At 41.6% G+C, this 25,865-nt stretch overlaps 1 protein-coding gene across 1 annotated transcript in view; it reads left to right on the top strand.

Moving 5' to 3' along the window:
* The window catches only part of DTL (denticleless E3 ubiquitin protein ligase adapter), a 41,326-nt gene that overhangs the window by 1,646 nt on the left and 13,815 nt on the right, over positions 1-25,865 (top strand). The window contains exons 2-11 of the mRNA XM_089677795.1: positions 2,450-2,572; positions 5,144-5,242; positions 6,159-6,220; positions 8,290-8,410; positions 9,405-9,470; positions 10,502-10,617; positions 11,993-12,066; positions 13,051-13,154; positions 16,216-16,320; positions 20,701-20,813. Of these exons, the coding sequence (XP_089533921.1) occupies positions 2,450-2,572; positions 5,144-5,242; positions 6,159-6,220; positions 8,290-8,410; positions 9,405-9,470; positions 10,502-10,617; positions 11,993-12,066; positions 13,051-13,154; positions 16,216-16,320; positions 20,701-20,813 (983 nt within the window). The remainder of the gene's footprint in view (positions 1-2,449; positions 2,573-5,143; positions 5,243-6,158; positions 6,221-8,289; positions 8,411-9,404; positions 9,471-10,501; positions 10,618-11,992; positions 12,067-13,050; positions 13,155-16,215; positions 16,321-20,700; positions 20,814-25,865) is intronic.

The following is a 25,865-nucleotide window of genomic DNA, read 5'->3' as shown; positions in this document are numbered from 1 at the left end:
AGGCAGTGCGATTGGAATGCGATGTGGGAGACTGTCATGGAACATGGGTCTTCCGCATGGCGTTTTAGTGTGAACAAACACTAGAAGAGGTAGCTGTGCTGTGAGCTACATAAAGCACCCACATGTGCTCTGATGTGTTCTTTGATCGCAGATCAGTGTACACAGGGGTGCTTTAGGGCCCTTTCACACTGATCAGTTTTTGAACAAAAATGCATGAAAAGTGTATGTCTTAAAATGCTATAGAACTCTTCACCCCAATGTGCTGCAGGGGAGATGAGTTTTTTTTTTTTTTTAAGTCCTGCATGCTGCACACTAAGAACCGCTTGTGGTTTGCACAGGATCCACATCACATTCCTGTTCAATCCTGGGCTTTGTAATTTGAGCTTGTTCATTTTGAATGGGCTTAAATCTCCCCAAAGACGTGCATGCGCCTTTTTTTTTTTTCTTTTTTTTTTTTGTGAGCTGCACCGTAACTGGATCACATAGTCATTTTGTACCCTGCGATCCGGTGCGGGCAAACAAACTGCATTTGCATTGTAGTTAACTTTGTACCGACTGCAGCAGTAGATCGCAAGGACAGTAGGATTGGAATGCAGCATGGGAAACGTGCATGGATCGGGACGTTCCTTGCAACTCTTTAGACCCTAGTGCACAAAAAAGCCTCCCCATTGAATTGAATGAAAAATGCACTGGCGTTGGTTTTCAGGTGCGTTTTTGATTGGCATGTCGGTTTCACACAGGTGCATGCTGAGAGTCAGGAATCCAGAAAATGCACCAAAATGGAATTGAAAAGGAGAATGTCACAGCACACCGAGGATCACCAATATGGGTCCAGAAGCTTTAATACGATCAAGGTCACATGCCTGATGAAGGGTTCCTGTGATACTCCGAAACATTGCCTTGCTGTAATAATGTGATCATTCATTAAAACTTTTGGACCCATATTGGTGATCCTCGGTGTGCTGGTGACGTTCTCCCTTGCTGATTCTCTTTGGTTCCAGCGGACAGTCGTTGCAGCACTCGCTTATACACACAGCTGTTTTTAATGTGGGAACTGTGTTTGGATTGTACAATTAAAATCTAATTGAAAACACCTTAAAAACACAATGTGTTCTTGAATAACACATACCACATTTTTAAGCTCATAGATGTGAAAGGGCCTTTTATACAAAACCACTTACAGCCCCCTTTTCTAATGCATCTCAATGGGCTGCTGTACATGTTGGCAGCAGGTCCCAGGAATGTTGTCATGCAGGATCCACATCTCGTACAGCCACGTGCAAGAAGCCTTAGGGCCCATTCACATTGTTGTGTTGTAAAAGGTGATGTGGTTTTTTTAAATGCAAATCCTGTTAACCACTTGGTAACCGTGCTATAGCCGAATGACAGAACGCGGTTACCCACTTGTGGGAGGGCATCATATGATGTCCTCCCAGAACGCGTCCCCAGGGGTGTCCACTCGCCGATCTCTGTGATCGCTGCGTCCTATGGACACAGCTGATCACGTGATGAGGTAAAAGGCCAATCACAGCGGCCTTTTACCACGAGATCAGCTGTGTCCAATGACACAGCAGATCATAAAGTAAATACAGTTGCTAGTTGTCGGCAACACTTTTTTCACGTTGGCACAGTGTGAGGAAAGTACTGCTGATAGCTGGCAGCTGTCACAGAGGAGATTGGCACTGATCATCAGGGTACTGATGATCAGTGGCTCCCAGCAGTGCCATTCGTCAGTTCTGTCAGTCATTGCCGTCAGTCAGCGCTGCCTATCAGTGCCTCGTCAATGTCCACCAGTGCTACCTCATCAGTGCTGCCTATCCATGTCACCTCATCAGTGCTGCCTATGAGTGCAGCCTCATCAACGCACATCAGTGTAGGAGAAAAATTACCTGTTTGCAAAATTTAATAGAAACAAAAACTTTTTTTATTTTTTGCTTTTTTTTTTTTTTTTTGTTTATAGCACAAAAAATAAAACGCCCACCAGCGAGTACATACCACCAAAAGAAAGCTCTATTTGCATGAAAAAAATGATAAATATTTAATGAGTACAGTGTTGCATGACTGCACAATTGTCATTCAAAGTTTAACAGTGCTGAAAATTGACCTGGGTACGAAGGTGGTATAAGTGCCCAGTAGGCAAGTGGTTAAAGTATAATGCAACTCTTAATGCGTTGTACATGCATGTTGTCACCTGGCTATAATGGAAGAAGTGTTTCTCAAACATTTGACTAGGTCATCTAGCTACTCCCTCTTAAGTAGATCTGCTTGGCTTTCTTTTCATCTTCTATTCCTTGCAAGAAAAATAACTGGGATCTGGTTGCGACTGGTAGTATAGTCTTTTTTCCAGAATTTATTATAAATCGGGCCTGACGTAAGTGTTGGATTCTATTTATTTGGTTGTTGCTGCTTTTTGTCTTCATTTTTTTTTTTTTTTTTTTTTTTTTCGTAGCATCACAGAAGTATCATCTGCAGAGTCTGCTACCATTCTTTCAGTGTGAGAGACAGGATGAACATATTTCTTATGGTGGGTTTGGGACATCTGTACCACCGTTTGGCTGCTCGTTCAGTGCAGGTGAGACCAGCCTCAAATACCTCTTACATTAGAGCTGTTTCCTTCTCCATTCCCATTGACTGTTACATGTTCACTGTCAGTCCATGTTTTCTTCACACCAATGTAATAGTGTAACTATCTGCCCTGTGGGAATAGTTGTACAGTGACCCTCAAAACCTTCATACTATGGCCTTCATGTGCTACCATGCAGACAGTTGTTGATCGTACATACATGAGCCCCATGTAGACCCTATACAATTTTCAGGTGAGGAAATCGGAAGCAGACAGTGCAATCAGAACGCCTGGAACCATTTGTGGTGCCTGTTCTGATCCAATGGGAGTTTTTAAAGTGTGTGTTCTACCTAGGGTTGCCACATCACCCCTTTAAAACCAAACACATATTGCACAGGCTCTGAGGCTAATTTAATGCAGATAAGGGGGAAGTTCTGCTTTAAGGCTTTTTGCCCCGCATGCTGTCGAGGATTGTCACCTTTGGGAAGCAGGAGAGGGGAGTGGGTACTCGCTTCCGCTGCGATCGCCTAAGCGATAGGAAGCAGTAGTTGTTCTCCCTCCCCGTAGTTTTCTGGGACATGAGACAGGTCCCAGCAGACTACTGGACCATTCACAAAGAGCAGCGCTACTCGTGCATGTACAGTGGGCACCCGGCTGTGAAGCCGCAAGCTGTCCCAGCCGGATGCCCACACTGAAGATGCTGGGGGGGGGGGGACACAGGATGGCTGCTGAAACTGGCCGGTGTGAGGACACCGCGGGATCGAGGCACAGGTGAGTGTGGTGTTTTTTGTTTTTTTTTTTGTTTTTTTGTTTGTTTTTTTTTAAAGTCGGCAACTACAGTTTTTGTAGCTGCTGACTTTTTTTATTTTTTTAATTTTGCCTGGACCTCAGCTTTAATATGCCACAGAACTTGTGTAATGTGCTTTGGTTTTAAAGGGATGAGGTGGGAACCCTAGTTCTACCCCACCCTCTAGCTGTAATGGTTTTTTGTATCTGAACTAGAGCAAACAAATGGGTAAACTTCATGGCTATTCTGCCTGGACAGTTCATGCCAATTCTATAATAATCTCCTAATTGAGAAAGGACCACTGGGTAATCTAATGTTTTATTTGGAATTCCTGTAAGTGATTTACCTACCCATGGACTCTCACATGGTGCTTTTTTTTGTCAACAAGATCCTAAAGGGTGTCATCAGTACAGGGCTGGTGTTTCAGTTCACCATGTGAGGTTTATTTGCAGCGTCTTCACCGAAGTACCCAGTGCTGGTAAGAATTCTTTAGGCATAGCAGTCTGGTTTTTGAAGATGTTATTTGTACAAGTTTCCAAGACGGGTTTCTGCCATATGTAACATGGCAGGCCTATATGTAAATGCCCCACCAAAAGGGTTCCTAAGGCAATCCCATGTCCTTTGCCAAGCCCGAACATGTACCCGTGGACAGTGTTGTTTCAGCTTAATGTAACATTTTGTTCCCTGGTGTGTACTGCTGCTTGACACCACCTCACCTTCTGACATTACCCTTTGTTTCAAACAATTTTCCACTGGGAACATTTCAAGTAGAAATGAAGGAAACATTTTTTTTTTCCATTTTAGATAGAGTAAGGGAGGGTAATAACCCCTTTCTGTGTCTTTTTTTTTTTTTTCTATCTGTGTCCCATTGGGAAGATTTTCCTTTGCTTCCTGTCCAATAGCCAAAACAGGAAGTGTAGCTGCTGACTTTAAAGTGATTGTATAGGCTCGTGGTGTTTTTTTACCTTCATACATTCTATGCATGAAGGTAAAAAAAACTGTGTACAGCAGCTCCCCCAGCCCTCTCAATACTTTACTAAGCCCCATCGAGCTCAAGCGATGTGCATGACCACCCCAGCTGTCCCAGGTCTCTGCCTCCTCATTGGCTGAGACAGCAAGCAGGAGCCATTGGCCAATGAGGAGAGAGAGGTTTGAGGATTGGCACATAAAGCATTATTAAAGTGTTACTATACCCAGGACCCTGCATTTACTTTATCTGGTCTCCCACAGAACACACAACATGGAAATTCAGTTATTTTAGTAAAAATAAACTGCTAAATACCTATTCTCATCAGCAATTAGAGCAGTGTCATGCTTGTAGGAGGAGTTTTCTTTCTGCTCTAGGAGAATGCAGAACCCCTGACCTCTGTCTGGCCCTGTGCTGATCACATGCACTCTCCCAAGAGAAAAAAACATCCACACCAAACTGAGCATGCTCTGTCTCCACACCATATGTCCTATCCGTTAAGAGTAGGGCACTGGGGAGGATTAGAGAAGTCAGAAACCAACAGCATTTTTACACAATGCAGAGGATTAACCCTTTAGGTTCCACAGTAAGTATAATAAGCATGCTTTACTGGATATACAGATTGATTTTACTGTTGTGGGTTTAGTAACACTTTAGTTTAGAAGTGTTTTCTAACAGAACTTATGCCTAGAAATTGTTCAGAGTAGTATATCCAATAGGGCATTGTAATGAGCCAAAACCCAGACCTCCTGTTACCCCTGGGACCAGGGCAATCTCTGCACCCTCTTGACTACCAATTCAAATGATGTGCTGGTTTGTCTTTCAGCGATGGATTTACCCCATGTGCTTGCAGTGGCCAATGAGGAAGGCATAGTCAAGTTGTATGATACAGAATGTCAGAACACCGATAGAAAAATTCTGAAAGGTGAGCTTCTCCATCTGCAGTCTTTGTTTTAGCAGTTTTTGTTTTTTAACCTGTGTTGTAGAAAGATAGAGAGAGATATACAGCATTCATTACCTTTTTGTTGTGTTCAGTCAAATACTGTCCCTGTGGGTTGTTGTTTCTTCTGGGTTTTTTTTGCCAGGTAAATATGAAATGTTTAGGTATTTCATAATTTCCTTTTGCAGGCAGGAAATGGTAAGGTGTATGGTAAGGTGGGAGCTTTCTGGTAATTATGCAGATGAATGAGTCAGCACTCCCCTCTTTCTCCTTGCAGGTACAAGAATGTTTGCTTACACAAGTGCCAACAAGCATGGAAGCAATGTTAGGGGTTTTTTGTTTATTTATTTTTTTTTTTTAAAGCCCAGCAACCACTACCAACTTTGTTAAAAATGCTAGAATTTCATTGCTTTGTGTACCAGCTGAGGTTATTTACCCTCAAAGTGATTGGAGACCATTGTCTCAGGTAAAGAAAGTGATGGGAAATCCCAAATTTTACAGATTCATCAGATGGAATATCGTCTTGTCACCTGAGGGGAGTTCTTTCTTGGAAGTGAAGTCAAACCTCACCAATAGAGCAATTACTTTAGGCTGCCATTGGTATGGTGGTCCATTTTTCTGCATAAAGTCTGTGCGGCTCCAAGATGAGACAAACCGTGAAAATTGCTGGGTTGGGGCTCAGTGTAGGCATTTCACCTAGTGGGCAGCACTTGAGAGCAGGGACCTAATTTTAGGCAACTGTATGAAGGTACAATATTTTTTTTTTTTTTTGGTATATGTACTGCTTGCATCTTCTCTTTTTTTTTTTTTTTTTTTTTTTTTTTTTTTTCCCAAAGCGTAATTACTATAGCTGTACACTTTCTGATATGTATTTTTTTTTTTGTTTGTTTTGTTTTCATAGATTGGCAAGCACATACTAATGCAGTCTTTGACCTTGCCTGGGTGCCAGGAGAGCACAAATTGGTAAGTAATCAATGATCCTCCTCCTAGCCCAGGAGACCAGCACGCAACTTTCTTTAACTTGGCTCCAATAAACCTGTGTTGTAAGCGCCATTAGACTAATAATTACTTTGCAAGTTGCATTTAGGTAGTAGCTCTACACATTGGACTCTTAGGGTAGCAAAGCTTGTAATTGCTTGTGTAATTCATCTAAACTTCTTTTTCAGGCCCTGTATAAAGTAAACATCTCATGATAAAGATACAGGTGCTTCCATCGCAATTCTACAAATTAGTTTGGCTGACTCTGATCTCAATACTGTCAGCTACTGACCTGGAATAAGCATTCATGACTTATATGCAACTCACTGCCGTTGCTAACCTATATCAATGTAAAGGAGAGGACTGACGACCTCCTGCATGTGTTTTTTGTTTTTTTTTTTTTTTTTCTTTTTTTTTTATTAAGATTTATTAAATGATTGTGCGCAATATGGCTACTTTCTGAGCAAGGCTTCAGGGTAGTGGGAAGCACTGATGCAGCAGACACTGCACTGGTAAATCTGATTTATAATTAGACAATTGTTTTAAGGCTCCACACCAGTGGGTGTGATTTCACTGGAATAGGAAGTGAGTGGGGACTTGGAACCAAGAGCTTGGCAAAAGTTTTTCTGTTCCATCCATATAAATAATTCTGCCAGAAGTTGTGCTTTAAAGCACAGTGGCTCAGTGGTTGGCTGAATGGCAGCACTAGGGTCCTTTATGAGAATCCTGACCAAGGCAGTTTATGCATGGAGTTTGCGGGTAGATTCCTGCCTAAATTGGTCCTAGTGCATGTGTGTATCCATGTGAGATAGTTACCTTAAATTGTTATCCCTTTGAGAGCAGGGACTCGTGTGAATGTACAGTCCGTAAAGAGATGTGCAAACTGACAGCACTGTATAAAGGCGTGCAATAATAACATGCATAATCTGGTTGAAGGTGCACTTTAATATGCAGAATCTGTCCTAGAAGAGAGCGTGTAAATTCAAATGTGTCAGAATTCTTAAAGCAATTCTAAAGGTTCATATATTTTATTTGTTAAAGAACGACTATGTCATACTTACCTGCTGTGTGCAGCGGTTTTGCACAGAGCAGCCTGGATCCTCTTCTCAGGTCCCCCGCAGGCTCTCCTGGCTCCTTCTGTCTGTGGGTGTCCCCACAGCAAGCACCCACATGGAGCTGTGGCTTGGCCCTGCCCCCTTTTTCTCCTCATTGACTGACAGCAGTGGGAGCCAATGGCTCCTACTTGTGGTCTCAGCCAATGAGGAGGTAGGACAGCCGAGGCTGTCATTCGCATCACTGGATTGCGATGAGACTCAAGTATTCTGGGGGAGGGGGATGCTGCACACAAGGTGGTTTTTTTTTTTTTTTGTTTTTTTTATCTGCGTGCATAGTATGCATGAAGGTAAAAAACCTTCAGCCTTTACAACCACTTTAAAGTATAACTAAAGGTAACACTTTTTAAATTTGGCTAGAGTAGAGCGGGTTTAGAACACAGATTAGATTTTATTGCTGTTGGTGCACCCATTAAGGAGATTCAACTTCTTTGTCCTGTTTTTATTTTAGCTATGGGACAGGAAGCGAAGGGAAATCTCCCCAATGGAAAGCAAGTGACAAAAAACTGACGGGCTATAACCCTCCCTTACTCTATCCAAAATGGATATAAAACCGTTTTGCATTTTAGTTGCACTTTAATTTTGGCATGAGTGATCACTCTCTGCTAGTTCTCTAAGACTAATGACCCCTTTTAATCCAAAGTATTTCCCTATTCTGGTGACAACATAGTGTAGTCACAGGAGAGCTAAAGGGTGATTTTCTCGAACATGGCAAAAAACACCTGACAGGTCTTGACTATACCTCGCCACTGTCAAAAAATGCCTTTGGATACTGTTTTGAGTCAGTTTCATACAGGTGTTAATTTGGGATCTTCTATGGTGTAATCTTATAGGATACTATGTCCTATTAAACCCATACAGGATGTAAAACATGAACATGCTGTATAAATTGCTTCACATTGATAAGGCTGCATTGGCTAATTGTGAATCTGTTTTGTAAAGGTTACAGCTTCAGGGGACCAGACTGCTAAGCTGTTCGACGTTAAGGTCGGAGAGCTGATTGGTGAATGTAGAGGCCACCAGTGCAGCTTGAAGTCTGTTTCTTTCTCCAAGTTTGAAAAAGGTATTTTATCCACTATGTACACAGTATATGAATTATCCTACTGACATCCTTGTCCCTTTTTTGTCCACTGGTAGGTAATTTATGTCCCGATAAGCAATTCAATGTCCAGGAACTGTAAAATTACTTTGGTATCAGGTTCTACACTTTTCGGCTCTTCTGCATGTTTTTTAGTGATAACCGAAGGGTGATAATCATTTGACCATCAGAAATGCTTGCAGATTTAGTTATTATATTAGTAAATCTCAGGGTAGCCTGGCCTATCCTACCCTCTGCATACAGAGAATTGGAAAGTAAGTAATTACCGTATTTTTCGCTCCATAAGACGCACTTTTTTTCCCCCAAAAAAAGGGGGAAAATGTCAGTGCGTCTTATGGAGCGAATATAAAGCGGCCGGTCTGGTATTTCTGCCGCCACCATGTCAGAATACCTGGCTGGCCGCTCAGCTGTTGTCTCCTGCAGGGCCTTACCTGTTCCTCGCTCAAGCGCTGCACAGTCTTCCCGCGCTGGCTTCTGTGACAGCCGGGTGCCCACTGCGCATGTGCTGTGCTTTGTGAATGGTCATCGCAGTCTCTGGTCATCTGTACTGTGTCCGCAGTGTCTGGTCATCTCCTGTACTGTGTCCGCAGTGTCTGGTCATCTCCTGTACGGTGTCTGGTCATCTCCTGTACGGTGTCTGGTCATCTCCTGTACGGTGTCTGCTGTCCATTGGTTCAGAATTTTTTTTTTCTCCTGTTTTTCGCCTCTAAAACCTAGGTGCGTCTTATGGAGCGAAAAATACGGTAATTTGTGTTTTACTTGGGTCTGGTGAGCTGTTGTGGAGTTCAAGTGCTGCAGAGGACTAGACCCTTTTTTTTTTTTTTTTTTTTTTTTTCCTTTATCAATGGCAGCCTCCATAGTTTTTCTCAGGGTAGGATTTCTTCAATATAGAAGAAATATGTATTTTATTTTTGGTTTTCATTTGAAAAATTGTTTTGATAAAATTTGTTCTACACAGCTGTGTTCAGCACTGGAGGTCGGGATGGAAATGTTATGGTCTGGGATACTCGATGCAGCAAGAAAGGTAATTGTGCTTTTTCAAACCTTTGCTTTATTAGTGTGCAGAAGTTGGATGTTCTAGTAAGACAATTGGATATCATTTTAGTGCGTTGAGACAGATCATCAATAGGTTCATGTTTGCCAACTGTCCTGGACTAGCTGGGAAAGTGCTGTTTTTTTACTTAAATATCCCTCAGCTGTGTACCGTGATTTATCCAGGGAATACAGCGTGAGCTGCACAGCTCCATGCACACATCAGACAGTCGGCATACTGTGTTCCCCTGGACCTCCCCTCTCCATTAGTGTACACTGTACAGCTGGGGAGTGGGCAAGGCATCATTCCTGGGCAGGCACTGGCAAAGGCTAAGCTGTCTAACTCAGCCACATGACATTGTGGTTGGGATCAAACCTCCTCCTCTGCCCCCCTCATCAGAGAATCAGAAGGAAGATTTAAGAGTAGGGTAACTACAGAAACATTTTGGCAGGAGGAATTGGACTGCAGGGGTGTGCTTGGTGTGGGCATTGGAGGCAGAGGCCTGCTTTGGGGGTGGCATTGGAGGCAGAGCTGTTCTGTGGGGGGGATTGTAAGTAGAGGTGTGTTGAGAGCAAAGGGGACATTGGAAGGTGTGCTGAGAGCACGTTAATTGGAGGCATGCTGGGACGAAGGAGGGTGGGTTACAGAAGTGTGCCCTATCACAAAGCACTTTGTATTAGGTGAACCTCTTTTCAGTTGGTGTGGTTTTTTTTTTTTTTTTTTTTTTTTTTTTCCCCAAACTATGCAGTTTCCCCAAAACTGATTGCATACTATGTTATGTAATCAGATGTTTTCCAATAGAAACATGTCGGCACTAAACTTTTAATAGATGGGAAGGGGTAAATTTCTATTTTCTTGTGTTCTCTCCTGTCCCAGCTTCACTACCTGTGTGGTCACTCACAGGAAGTGACTAGAAATCTTCCCATTAGTTAAATTTTTTTTTTTTTTTTTTTTTTTTAGAGCTGTGGAATGCTGTGGAAGATATTCAGAGCATCAACTTAATTTTACACACTTTCTTTCAGATGGTTTCTATAGGCAAGTGAACCAGATCACAGGGGCTCACAATGCACCAGATAAACAAACCCCACTGAAGATGAAAAAGAAGAAACCTGCTTTCAGAGGACTTGCGCCATCTGTGGTAATTTGCAGCACTGACTAAATACTTCTGGAAACCCGGCAGAACATGTATAACATAGTAAAGTTTGTAAAGAAATATAAGCTCATACTTGAAAAACTGACGTGATCTGAATTGGTGCTTGTAGTTCTAAAATTTCTAGACCATCATGGTATGATTGAAAATATAAAAATAAAAACATAACTTTACATTGTGATGTCACAACTTGTTAAAGGAAATGGTTAGGGACTACCAAGCTAATGGTTGCCTAAAACGAACAGCCTACGTGGGCACAGATTCACTTAAGTCAAAATCTCCCCACTCTTCTACATTTGGGAGCAAAGAAAAAATATGAAGTGTTCAGGGTATGGATATGCATGCCACAGCGCTGTGACATGGATAAAGTCTGTAACCCTGTTTAAATTGGTTATGACCAAAGCTCTTTTGGCCTTCTGTGGGTCACAGAAGTGCACTTTTGTGACCCGGATTCAGCTGACAGCAAGCTAAAGCCTGCTGTCAGCTGATTTCACCGAGCAGGTCCAGGCTCTGTAGGGATGCTGACCATTATGTCGGGGTCCGTCAAGACTCCTGACCGGCAGCTGACCCAGCCTCTCGGCAAACCGCTGAAGGTAATAGCCTGCCGTTCCCACACCCTCCACAGTCCAGCACTCCACTGAGTACTGGAGGGCAGAGTACAGAGCAGTGTCTGATGGTTGCTGGTCTTTTCTCAGAGTGGACCCAAGAACCGAGTGATCATCCATCTTTGATCACTCGGTTCACAGTGTAGAGCCGGCGGGGACAGTTGCAGCATTGGATTGAAGCTGCCTCCACATATATGTAAGTATGTGGGGTTCCTCCTGTCTTTTAAGCTGTGACTTGTGGCTTACACAAGGTTGCTTCTCCTGATCTTTGCAAAGCAGTGACCAAAGCAGTGGTGAAGTAAAGGAACAATGCTGCTGAGGAGGGATGGATGAAATTACTTGTTTTGCTTTAGCTGGGCAAAGTATGGGTTAAGTTAAAAGTAAACTTGTCCAGAGAAAAATTAAGCTCCACAGTGCTAACCACTTTTTAAAAATGCTGGTTCCTTGGCTGTACTCCATAACTCATCTGGAGCAAGTGTGAACATCCTAAATTTTTATCTTTTAATAGCAAAGTTGTGTTTTTCTCAACTACACACATGCTCAGTGGGTACAGAGTAGACATATTTTTGATGTTTAAAGGATGACCGAATTGCATACAGACATACTTTAGCAATAGAACATGGTCATACAAAGAACTATACTATATACTGCTGTTGCTTCTGTCAAGCTGACATCCTATGCAAGCACTGCCTTTTTAATTTATTTGCTTCATTAGCGTTATTCACCGTATGACAAATTGCTAAATTATTTTCTTGCAGGATTCCCAGCAGAGTGTAACAGTGGTCCTCTTTCAGGATGAACATACGATCATATCAGCAGGAGCTGTTGATGGGTAAGACCAAACTAAAACGTATTTTACAACTCAGACTTGGAATGCAACGCTCCAAACAAGCTGTTAAATACTTAGTGATTGTAAAGTTGTTTGTTTAAAAAAAAAAAAAAAAAGTCATACTTTCTTTGTGTCATAGTTTTGCGCAGAGCAGTCCCAATCCTCTTCTGGGGTCCCCCTCTGCCATGCGGGACTCCTCTTCTCTGTGTGCCACCATAGGAAGCTTGATCCTGAGTTGTGTCCATTGACACATGCAGTTTCACTCAGCCGTGCCCCTGCTCCCTAGTCACTGGATTTGATTGACAGCAGAAGGAGCCAGTGGCGTCTGCTGCTCTCACGGTGTCCAATGAGGAGGGAGAGATTGGGCCCAGTTAAGAATTTTTTTGGGGGGGGGAGAGAGAGAGATGACAATAAGAATGCATTATGGTAAAAAACCTTCAGCCTTTACGACTCTTTAAAGAAAAAAAATGTAATTTTTTTCAGCCAGCTAGACAGGTGAGCAGCATTCCTACCTCTGTTCAGGGAGCTGACCTAGGACACTATAAAGTTCATGCAGGAAACTGCACAGATCATCCAGAAGTAGTAGAGTGATCACGCTGGTAAGATTTTACATTTGTCTGCTCACATAATTTGACAATAATGTAAGCAATTATACTTGACGTGTGGTCTGTAGTTTTCAATAAATAGATGAGACCTTTCTGAGCAAAACTTTCAGTTGATGCTTTATTGCCCAGACTTGATTAGGTTGGGGAAGGCCCTGATTCTGATCGGGAGTTCTCTGGTGTCTGGGATCCTTATAACAAGGTCTTTGTTCTACCCTGGATAGGCTGCTGAGCAGCAGGGAAGACCAAGATCAGCCCCTTCCCCAGATTATTTGATTTAGGCAAATTTAGCATTGAGCAGCATTCTGTATTGCTTATGAAGTTTGTCGGTTGTACTATTCAAGTCTTAAAGTAGTTGTAAGGATTTTTTTTTTCTTTTTTGTAGCATTATCAAAATGTGGGATTTGAGAAAGAACTACACTGCTTACCGACAGGATCCAATACCAGCAAAAGCCTTTTCATATCCTGGGAGTAGTACGCGTAAACTTGGTATGTGTTGCGTGCATTTTCTTTTTTACTTTTGCAAAAGGCTTAATTAGCATCTAGTATAGTGAAGTGTTAAGTGCTGTATGTGACTACATCACCTCCTCAGCATGTCACAACGGAGTATGTCTGAACCTGGGAAAGAGAACGTCTGCTCCTATATCGGTGGATTATGCCCTATCCTGTGTAGTGACTGTGCATAATATGATAGAAGAGGGGCACGGACTAATTTGTGCTAATGGGACTTTTGTAGATAAAACTGAATTTTCAGGTTTTTTTTGTTTTTATAATTACATTGGTCCCACTTGAACCAATGTAAGTATCCACATGCCATACTGATCCACAGGGTCAGCCAGGTATGGCATGTGTATTGACACTGTATATTGCTGCTCCAGGTGAGTAGTCTCTATTGATCCCTTCACAACTCCCAGTCAAGTGCCAGCCCAGCTTGCGTGCTGCACAGTGGAAGTCAAGGAAAATACGGATAGCTGCACTCCAACAATCCACTTTTTTCGGTAAAAACATGTAAAACCAAATGACAGATGGGACAAGCAGGTCGACCTGTTTTGTGCAGAAGTTGGTGCTTAATCATTACCCAGTGGACACAGGTGACAAACACCATTTTTTAAAGTTTGATAACAGCTGTCTTTTAATCACAAGCAAAGGGTCAACCTCCTACTGCATTGAGCCAGGTTTAAAGTAAAAGCTGGCTCCAAAACTCAGTACAAGATGTCTCACGCTGTGAGTGTAATCCAACCCGCATAGAGTTCGGCAAAAATTTATCAACCAGAAGCATGTTGATCAATACACAGCAAGGGTCAAAACAAACCGCAAATGGTGAGCTAAAAAGCAACAACCCACACCTATAGTTAAAAACCACAACCTACGCCAGGACAGTTTTTTGTATTATACTCGATCAACTGCTTAAATCTGGAAGATTACTTAAGAGACTAAAACTGTTCTACAAACAACCGCATGTAATTGTGTATGGTAAGTATTGGAAAAACTGCAAAAGACAGGAGACGAAAAGCAAAAAAGGAGGGCTATACCTGTGGCAGGATGATTATGAACATTATCCAAAATATGAAGGAAAAAAAAATATAATCAGAAATATGAATGATATAAATGCCTCACAAGGTAGGAAGACAAAGCAGAGGTGCAGAGAGATTGCAAGTGTCATGCAGACAAGTTGTTCATAAAAATGAGTGAGATCCCACTTATAATTTACCCCATTCGGGATCCATGTGTGCAAATAAAAGATCAGAAATACTTCTCGCCTGCACAGCATTCTCTTCTGCGAGGCTTCCTAACTATACAATCCCCTGTATATGTAAGGCAGCGTGATCGATTTGCGAGATTGAAGCGATTTGCACCATTAGTGGAATGCTTTTTCTGGATATCCTACATATGGTCATGGAGACTACCTCGCAGCCTCCCAGTAGTCCTGCCTACATATTGTATCCAACAGATTTTGCAAGTGATCAGCTATATTTGGTATTACAATTGATGAAATTTCTAGTTCTTTAACTTTCCCCACTGACTGTGGTAATAAAATCTCTACCCCCCCCCCCCCCCTGCTGCTCTGCAGACGGGACAACATGCCACACCTTTAATTTCCTTTAAAACTAAGCCATGTTTCCTTGTGTTCCTTGGAAAGATTTAAAATCTCTTGAGGCACATGTCGGGAAACTACTCTAGCATCTCCTGAAAGTCTATGGGCATACATGCTATCCATCTGCAACACGAGGGCATGACGTTCAATAATATACTTTTTCCTAAACTCCAGGCTAAATGCTGTAGAAAGCACAGGTGGTCCTCTCTCTGGTCTAGTCCATACCTTCTTTCCTAAATAAACTGCCTTTTGGGTTTTCTGGTGCTATTAATGGCACACCCAATGGTTAGCTATAGCATACCCTCTTTATATAAAGCAGTCCGCCATATGGGCATATTTTTACATATCCTGTGTAATCACAGGAATTGGCCCACAGGGATCTCTCTAACGGGCTTGGGGCATGGTCAGTCTGCCACAAGAATACTACCACCGGAGAGGGTCTTCTGTATAGGCTGTTGGTAATGCAACTATCACCGCCTGTTAATGTCATGTTTATACTGAATAAAGTGGATTGGTGGAGTTTAGCAGTCCGGATTTTCCTTGTCTTCCACTATGGCATGTGCATACTTTAATACAAGCTGTACCAATGTAATTTTATGCAAAATAATCTATTCCTGGACTACAGCTGTAAGGCGGATGAACATTGTTAAAGTTAATCTAGAAATGGTAGCTACTTTGCTGTAAATCTAGTATACTTTTTTTTTTTTTCTGTTTTGTTTTTTTTTGTTTTCTTTTAGTTCTGAGTTTTTTTTTTTTTGTTTTTTTTGATTATGGTAGAAAAGGAAAAAATGTTGCTAGTTTCTAATGAATTCCCAAATACGGTGCAGTGCTAATAGAGGCATCGCCAGAGTAAACAGAAGCAGAATTACAGGCATAGAAGGGTTAAACTCGCAGACTCATCCTATTATCTAGTATGACTCTGAGAAGAGAAATATCATCACAGTGCTCACTGTAAACTCTAAACAACACTTCACATATAAAGCTCTCACACATAATGTGGAAAAGGTGACCTCAGATATGACTATGCAGACACACCAAAATGTCCTGCAAAGCAACTTCCTATGTGCTTCTTACAGTGCTCTTTTCTTAGAGAACAGTAAGTGCTTGCTAATATTTTGTGTTATTTATTATACAGGATTTATATAGCGCCAACAGTTTGCTCAGCGTTTTACAATATAACAGGAGACAATACAGCAACAATACAGTTCAATACAAGAGGGATAGGAGGGCTCTGCTCCTTGGAGCTTACAATCTTGGAGGGCGTTACAATAGTCAAGGCGAGATATAACCAGGGAGTGAATAAGTTGCTTAGTGGTTTCAGGTTAGGAACGGGTGTATCTTGGAGGTTTTGCGGAGGTGAAGCCTACAAGTGTTTAGTGGTGTAAGCATAATTGCACATGAAGTAATTTTTTATGTATGTTGCTAGTTTCACTTATAATGGTTTCTGTTTTTCAGGGTATTCTAGTCTGGTTCTGGATTCCACAGGATCTAACCTATTTGCTGGCTGTACCGATGATAACATTTATATGTTTAATCTCACTGGATTAAAGAGTGATCCTGGTAAGAAGTTCATATGCTTTTAACGTCTAACTTGCAATGTTTGATTACATGATCAGGAAATGCACATATCTGCTCCTGATAAGCCAGGTAGACAAAGTGCGTCCTGCGGTGTCCACCGCAGAGAGCTGCAAACAGCTGCAGCAGCCAGCGACCTGTTAGTAAATAGGGCTGGCTGCTGCACCTAGCTGTTCTCATCTGCAGCTGCAAACAGAAGATTCCTGCCACTACAATGGACTGGCCTTATTGCCTGTGTGAATGTAGCCTTACTCTGCAGCCCTGACCTATACGAACTGTAATCGCTATGTTCACATCTTTCAATATAACTCAAGTGCGTTCTTGTTGTTCATCAGTTGACATCTAACACATTATCCATACCAGTGTTTCTCAACCTTTTTTCCGTCAAGGCACCCTTTAAAATTATGGACAGTCCTGAAGCACCCTTTAAAATAATGGACAGTCTTGAGGCACCCCATTCTAAAATGTGAAATTATTCTAATAACTTTATATAACGCAGCAACATCCACACGTAGAACACCCAACATTAGAAATGATTTATTCTTCCAAAGCAAATACACATTTGCTCACTGGTACTGACTAGTATGCCAATGTTTCTCTTCTCCCTCAGTTTTTCTCTATCCCTGAGCTAATGTGACCCCAGCACTGATGGAGAGGGGCAGGGGAGGGTCAAACTAGGATGCTGTGCAGGTAGCCAACATCCGCCTTATCAGCTAATGATGCCATTAGTTGTCAGAACGCCGGCAACTAGTAGGTCCTAATGGTGCACGATGAAAACCTGTGGCTTTGTGTAACTAAAAGGCAGGCTTGTTCCACCCACTGGCTTTTATACAAGTTTTGGGCAGTTTTTAGACATTTTGCCAAGGCACCCCTGAAGAAACCTCAAGGCACCCCAAGGTGCCTGGGCACCCTGGCTCAGAGGCTGATCCATACCAGTTTTCAAATTGGCTAGGGTTGTGTAATGTGGTGTTTTTACCAGGAGGTGGCGCTGTGGCTTGCCTTAAACATGTGCAAGGAAAGTTCCTAAGCAAAACCTTTTCCCTTTCTTCACTGATTTGAGGTCAGAGTGGCGAGTGAGGGTTGAGGGGAATTTGCAGAACCCTGCGTTCATGTAGCAGTGAACACAGAAGATTTATTGCATCACCGGAATTCCTGCTCTCAGGAGAGCGAGCGGTGTGCCCTTGTTACTGGCTTATTTTTAGATTGCTTGTTACTTCACAACTAATTTTACAGCCATCCTTCAACTGCTTTTTAAGTTGGTGTAAACACATGGACCCTAATGCTCCAGATACTGCGGACTGTGCAGGAGTCGTGCCAGTTTTCTTCGGTTTCAGCAGCGGTGTATTAAAATACAAAAGAGAGACTTCAGCATTGTAATGGTGATTGGGGAAGATTATGATGGGCAGAGATTAAGAAGGCATGCAAAACAGGATCATTGATGCCAGTTCTCGAGTGTCAGAGCAATCATTTGTTTTCCTGCCTAGCTCATAATCCATCTTTTTGAAGTCTGAAAGGGGCTCATAATGTAAAAATTGTAGGATAGAGGGTGATGCAATCTCCAGCTAGAGCAGAACTTTAATAAAGCAAACCATAAAACACACAGTTGAACAAAATAAATTGAAGATTCAGACACCCCTGTCAGGCAACACAACTGGGTCGGTCGTCTAACCTTTCTTTACTGTAGTCAGAACAATAACACTTATTCGCCCACAGCCTGCTGATATTTTCAATTTAAAGAAGCTTCAGTTTAGGATTCCATCTGTTCAGCTGCACCAGATTTTCAGGCAGATTAGGTCATAATTGGTAGATTGGGACATAATCTTTATATTTAAAAAAACAAAAAAAAATGTATACTCAACTAGGTGGATACAGCATCGATCCAATGCTACATCTGTCCCCCGCCATCTCTGCACCGACTACTGAGCGATTGCACTGGCTCACTAGAGCATAGGAGGGGCTGGTTCAAGTTCTAAGAGGTTGAGCCAGCTGCTAGTCCAGGCATCTGCATGGATCCTGAGCGTATGGTTGGGATCTTTTCAGAGCCTGGACCAGCTCTGTGATGTCAGCCGATAGTGGGCTTTAGCCTGCTTTCAACTGAAAATGGGTCACAGGAATGCAGCACTAAGTGCGCTCCTGGACCTTTAGGAGAAGTATATAAAAAAATTAGCTTTGGCCATTCTTTTTTTTATTTTTTTTCCACCACTTGCCCTCCAGGAAGATTTACCCCGTTCATGATCAGGCCATTTTTTGCTACACGGCGCTGTGCTACTTTAACTGACAGTTGCACGGTCATGCAACTCTGTACACAAACGAAATTCATATTTATTTTCACACAAATAGCTTTCTTTTTGGTGCTATTTGATCATCACTGGGTTTTTTATTTCTTGCACTATATCCAATAAAAAAAAAGATTAATAAAACTTTCTTCATACATTTTGGCCAGAATGTATTCTGCTACAGGTCTTTGGTAAAGAAAAAAAATCCCAATAAGTGTTTATTGGTTTGTGTGAAAGTTATAGAATCTACAAATTCTAGAATTTTTTTTATTTTTTTTTTTGTTTTTTGTTTTTTTTATGCTTGTAATGGCGGCGATCAACTTATAGCAGAACTGCGGCAGGCATTCTGACACTGGATGGGACCTGATTAAATGCCACTGACCTCTCCAGTGACAGTAATCAGTGCTAATAAAAAGAATTGACACTGTACTAATGACACTGGGCAGGGTGGGGTTAACATCTGGGTCAATCTAAGGGTTAACTGTGTGTTTAGTGTGCTTAATATGTACTATGTTGTGTTTTACTAGGAGACGTGCTGGTTATCTCTCTGCTTTGCAGAGAGTTGAAAATCAGCACGTCCCTGCTGACAGAGAGATTTGTGTTTACACTCCGTAACGATCGTGAATCTCTGGTGGGGACCCAGTGATTGACATCTTCATGAGCCAATGAACGCACCGGCACACACCCCCTACCTGGAAATGCAAAAATGTATATTTCCATGATTTTGCGCAGTGGGCCCCCCCCCCCCCCCCCCCCCCCCGTAGCCGTAAAACTGCTATAGGGCTGCCGGGAAATGGTTAATATAAGTTGTGGCAAGATGGAGATGCCAAGTAAAGAGGCACTTGATAAGGTGATGTGGATACCGGAGGATTACCGAGAATTATCTAGGGATACTGGCCCACTTCTGGTGTATGTGGTTTAGGATTTGGGATGGGACATGCCTCACCCTTGATGGCTGCAAGGAAGGTTGTTTTTTTGCATGTAAGGTGGGCATGTTGCATTTGAAAGTTGTAATGAATGTTAAGATATGTGACCTCACTTTGCAACTACTTCAGATAGATGAAATTTGATCATTGATGGAGAAATTATTCTGTCCCCAAGACTATACGGTAGAACTCGTGTTCCTTCAAAATTGTGTAAAATCCTTGTATGAGAGACAGAACCTAAACTCTCAATCACCATAAAGCAAAAATACTGAAGTTAGCCAGCTTTTCATTAATTTGATATTGAAATAACAGATGACTATATAAATCACTTTTGGCGAGATGAGTTATAACCCCAGTAAGGGTGCCAAAGTTCCAACCAGAAAAAACACCCTTATGCTGGCGAATGTGTGGTGAACTTTTGCACATATTTGGTGGATGTGCCCTAAAATATTGTCATTTCTGGGAAAAATTGCTAGTAAGGTCTGGCATATAACAGGCTTTCACATACTGTACCTATGGAGATAATTGTTCCAAGGTGCAGATGTGCCTGAGAAGTCCCTTCCTGCATCTATTAAATACTACTAAGGGCTTTATTGCAAAATATTAGTGCATCCATACAAATTTCCAACTATAGAAGGGTGGATTAGAAATGGAGATTATATTCACAATGTGGAAGAATTAATGCATGCACATAACAATAGTGTTTGAAACTTTGTCGACATGGAAAGCTGTTAGCACTTCTGCCTAGCAGCACTAGGGTCGTCTATTTGAATCCCAACCACGGCACTACCTGCCTGGAGTTTGCATGTTCTCCCTGTGCCTGAGTGGGTTTCCTCCAGGTACTCCAGTTTCCTCCCACACTCCAAAGACATGCTTGTAAGTTAAGTGGCTCTTATCTAAATTGGCCCTATTATGTGTGTGTACTTGTTGACATCTGTATAAATGTGGTTTCTTACTGCTAACAGAGTAGATACTGGGACACGACAACCCCCCCCCCCCCCCCCCCTCCTCCTGGCTGGATCTTCCTTTTTTCTTCTGCTTCCTGCAAATATGTGCATTTTGTTATTTAAAAAGGCGAGCTTCGCCTTTTAAAGGTAAAAATCAATACAATATATTTGGTTAAAAAGATTGCATAACATTTTTTTTTCTCTCCCTCACTTTAGTGTCAGTCTTCAGTGGTCACCTGAACTCCACCTTCTACATAAAGTCCAGTCTCAGTCCCGATGGTCAGTTCCTGCTCAGTGGCTCCAGTGACCACAATGCTTACATTTGGAAGGTTAGTGATGTATATTCTGCTGTACATTCTCCAGATTTTAATAAAAGTGGGGGTGGATTCAGTGTTTGAAGTATGGAGTATTGTCTTTCAAATGATAGATATAGAGAGGGAGGGAGGCAGAGGGGGGAGAGAGGGGGATATATATATATATATATATATATATATATATATATATATATATATATATATATATATATATATATATATATATATATATATATATATATATATATATATATATAAATTTATTAGTGTTTTTGTTCCAGCCTATTGAAGCTCTAATGTGCATATTAGCCAGACTGCCAAAATAATTTGTGCCCACCCTGCTTTGATAGTCAGTGGTAGCTATTCTGTCTGTGACCACCTCCATCATTGCATCATAACTGACCCAAGAAGCGCCTTTATAACAAACCTTTCATGAGAAACAGGGTGGCTGCCAATACTAATCCCCATATGAAGATAATTGTAGTTTGGCTGGTACACTGACCATGTGCATGCAGCCAGGTTTACATTGCTGTCCTTTAACAAGCTTGCAGCTTGTGAAGTCAGGTGGCCTGATCTACCTAGCTGGAAGACAGAATCTTGAATTTATTGTATCTGTAGTCTGCAGAATATGCTAGGATTTCTTTTAGGGAAGCCCAGCATTGCCATCTTGCTTATAAAGCAGCTTTTGTATAGCTAATTCAAATGTTCTAGTCTATAGTAGGAGAGGAGGAGGTATTGCATCCATGGGTGAACATTTTAAACTTTTTTTTTTTTTTTTCCCACAAACCTTTTTCAATATCAAACATTTTTATAGGCATCCCTGTGTAATGCAGGCCAAACATCGGCCGATTTTTCGAGGGGAAACGAAAAATCGGTCGGTCGTTCGGCCGACGTTACCACCAACGGTAAAAAAAAAAAAAAAAAATCAGTCGACAAAATCAAAGTTCACCCCATAACTTTTTTTTTTTTTTTTTTAATTTAAATATTTATTTTTTTCGCAGTAATAACAAAAAAAAGAACACTTTCATCTCATTCATAATAAATATACAATTTTTCTTATTACTTTATTTTTCCCCTTCTTAAAACATTACCCCTTCCCACTCTGCGTTTTTTCACTACCTTTTTTTCCAAAGCAAGCATTTCCTACCCATCTATCAATTCTATGTCATTCTGCATTTCACTTTCTCGTATTTGTTACAAAGTTTTCCCATTTTTCCCATTTTGAAAATACCTCCATCTTGTCTTCCTGCATATAGTATAGCTTCTCCTTCTTACTAATCCAGTTTACTCTTTCTATCCAATCCTCCCTCCTCCTTCGGTACTTCTATTTTCTTCCAATACTTGGGGATCAGACTCTTTGCTGCGTTCATATAATACCCTAAACCTAATTTCTTATATTTGCTAACTGATAGCTTTGAGCTGTGCAATAAACACATCCCTGGATCTAACCCGATGTTCATTTCAGTAATGGTCTCTATTAAATGTACTATTGTTTTCCAGAATATTTGAATTTTTGGACATTCCCACTATATATATATATATATATATATATATATATATATATATATATATATATATATATATATATATATATAATATATGTATGTTACCACCAACGGTAAAAAAAAAAATCAGTCGACAAAATCATAACGTTCACCCCATAACTTCTGTCCCTTGCAGGTCACGGCTCATGCGCGGATTTTTTTATCGGTAAAACGTTCGGCCGATATGCCCATCATTGCCGGGAAAATCGGCTGCAAATTTTCCAACATAACCAATTTTAAAAAAACTGTGCAATAAACCCGAAAAACGGCCGACCAATTAACCCACTAACAGTGCGAAAATCGGCCAATTTATTTTCGGCCGAAAAATCGTCAGATTTTTGACCCGTCTATGGCCGGCATTAGTTGTAGTCTAAGTAATTAAAGGGACCCATCCTGACCAACATACAGAGCCTTGTCTTAATGACCTCTGATAATGGCAATGGCTGTGCTGTCTGGGTTCATTCTTTGACCCTGATGCAAGTATGCACCAAGCAAAGTCCAAGTTCATTAACACATTTTAGTACCCTAGATTAAACACAGAAATGTTAAATGTTTGCATACTCTTACTAAGCTAGTGTGAAATGAACATGCAAGCCAACCAGTTTTAAAAGGTCAGTTATGCCAGTTCATGTACTTCTTTGTTGATAGGTGTCCTTTTTAAGAATTGTTGTAGCTGACTGGAAAGTTGTGACATGCAGTTTACCTTCTCTATACAACATATATTGATCTTGCAGTGTAACTCCATCCTTTTTAAGCATGTGTAGCAACGGATCTGTTTGTCCTGTCAAACAAGAGCTTAATTCTTCAACCTCGTCTTTGGATCAATACAACATCCAGGACACCTGAGAAGTCAGGGGAGGCTTGATTGATATGTTATATGAGACAGTTGCTAGAGAGCAGTTCCTTCCCATAAGAGTCTGGCGTGGTTACAGAATAACAGAAGGCCAGTCACCCAGGATTATTGGCTCCAGCCAGTCACCTGTGCTGTACTTTTCAATTAATCTTGGCAGTATGAGATGTGTGGGCTGTTCAGAACACAACGCTTGTCAGGTGCTGCCTGGAAATGTGGTCCCTGCCAGGAATGTGTTGCTGAATGGTTAGATATCTTACAGGTGTGTTTTTAAAGTGTGTGTATAAATATATATGTGTGTGTGTGTGTGTATCTATCTCTCTCATGACATACGATTATTGCCAAGATTCTGCAGGCTGGTATAGTGACTTCACGGGTCTTTCTCCTCTCTGGTAGTCTTTAGCATTTCACTAAAGAGAAGTATGGGATTTATTAGGATTTTTAGGATTTTTTTTTTTTTTTTTTTAAATCGTACTTGCATAGGTGGATGCACCATCGATCTGATGTGACATCTGTTCCTTGCCACCTTTTTAAGGTTGAGAACTGAGCGATCAGACACTGCTGATTGCTCAGTTCTCTCCACCACTCTGAGCAGAGAGTGCTAACTGTTACAACCCCCCAACACACACACACACTCTACATATGTAATGCAGAAATTGAAATATGAAGTGACAGGAGTACAAAACGTAGAGGTAGTAGAATTCCTTTTTGAGGTCAGCCTTATTTAGAGTCAAGATACATGCCTATTATATAGTCTAAAAAGTAGTTTTAAATTTCTGTTCTGACCCATAGTGACTAGGTTGAATATCACTTCCTTAAAACTGCCCCATAGTATAGCACACCCTGTGCAGTCATGTGCTCTGTGACCTCAGCATAACACAAGTGCTTTAATGAATGGATGGGTTTTTCTCAGAGCAAATTCTGTGTTTAGGACAGCTGAGCAGTTGGTGAGGGCTGTCTCCTGATCCTCCTCTGTCAACACACAGTGCAAGTGTGCCTGTATGTCAGCTGGGAAGCAGATGGCCTCTCTACTTGGCCACATGTCAGCCACATAATAATGCTTTCACGCGTCTCCTAAATGGCTTCTATAGTAGTGTAATGATTTAAAGGCGCAGCAGGCTACACTAGAACCGTGTGGATGTGATGTAATAAAGATGTATACATAATAAAGCTTTATGGAGGCCTTCACTGGATTCACATTGATTGGGCTGTACAGCTGCTCATTGTTTTGCTGGCTGGGAACAGACTAGCTGCTTGCTAGGATTATAGTCTAGATGCCTTTCTCTGTCAGGGAGTTGCCTCTTAAATTCATTGCTTGAATGCAAATTATGCAAAAGTATGTGTTTACAAACTTGGCTATTCACATCCTTAAAGCTTAGATGATCACTTATGCCTGAGCTGAGCATTTCTCAAACTTTACAAAAGTACTTTGATGTTGTGGTCTGCTGTGTTTAAAAAAAAAAAAAAAAAAAATCCTGAAAGGCCCGTTTTTAGGGGTTTGTGTAAAACATTTGCTCATCAGATGTCTTAATCCTTCGCAGGGGCACCACAAAACTAATAGCTGTTTTTTCTTGAAATGTCTCAATCCAATAACAAAGAATCAATATGGTCACTAGATGGAGACAACAATCAAAGGAGATAAACATTACAAACATTCAAGGTTTTCGTGTGCATGGTTGAAAGAGGCTAAAAGGCTCGACTTTACTGGAGAATATGCTGCTTCAGGTCCCTTTTTTCCTTGCTGCTCATGTAACCAAATTCTTGGGTACTAGAACAGAGATCAGACTGGTTGCTCTTCTGCTGCAAACACCACGTGACCGGATGCCTTGGCTTTTGATCAATTGATCTTTGAGGGCACTGGAAATAATATACTCTAGAAGAAATCCTTTTTTAACCCTTCTATTACACTTTGTTCTGGCATAAATACTAAAGTATACCCAAACCTGTCATCTGACAATTTGTATTGCCCATATCCTCTGGACAGAGACCATCAATATTTTGTATGTGAGGTTTCCTGCTAAACTCCTAACTTGAGGACAAGTTTGGGAAATGCTGCTGCAAAATACTGAATTCCTTAATGCTCTCCAGAGAGTTGTAGGGTGAAACCATTGATGGCACATCTAGTACCTAGTGTCTAATGCAGCAATGGGCAAACTGCGGGCCGTATATGGCCCGTCGGACCTTTTAATCCGGCCCGCGGAGCGTTATACTGTCAGGATGGCTGTCAGGATGTGTGTAGGCGGGGCAGCGTGACGAACGTGAGAGGAGCTAGGCTCCTCTCACAGTCCGCCCTGAAGACCGGTGTAGCATGAAAATCTCTCCTATGAGGATCTGTCCCCCTCGACGTATCTGCGCATGTGCCGGAGATCGCCGATCGGCTGCTAATGCCTGAAACTGGCACATGCGCAGATACGTCGAGGGGGACAGATCCTCATAGGAGACAGATTTTCATGCTACACCGGAACGGCGCGGGAACACGGCGAGAGGAACGCGCGGAGCAAAGGTAAGTGAATTGACACGGGGGACTTGGGGACTTAATATGGGGAATGAATTACTATATGGGGGATGAATTACTATGGGGGAATATTACTATACTTACTATGGATGACACATACACATCATTCATCTACTCTTGCTCCGGCCCCCGGGTCCCATATATGAACCCATTGCGGC

The sequence above is a fragment of the Staurois parvus genome, unplaced genomic scaffold (assembly GCF_062004578.1).
Source record: "Staurois parvus isolate SC_StPar_1 unplaced genomic scaffold, SC_StPar_1.0 ptg000192l, whole genome shotgun sequence".
Taxonomy (NCBI): domain Eukaryota; kingdom Metazoa; phylum Chordata; class Amphibia; order Anura; family Ranidae; genus Staurois; species Staurois parvus.
This window is presented reverse-complemented; position numbering and strand designations above follow the sequence as displayed.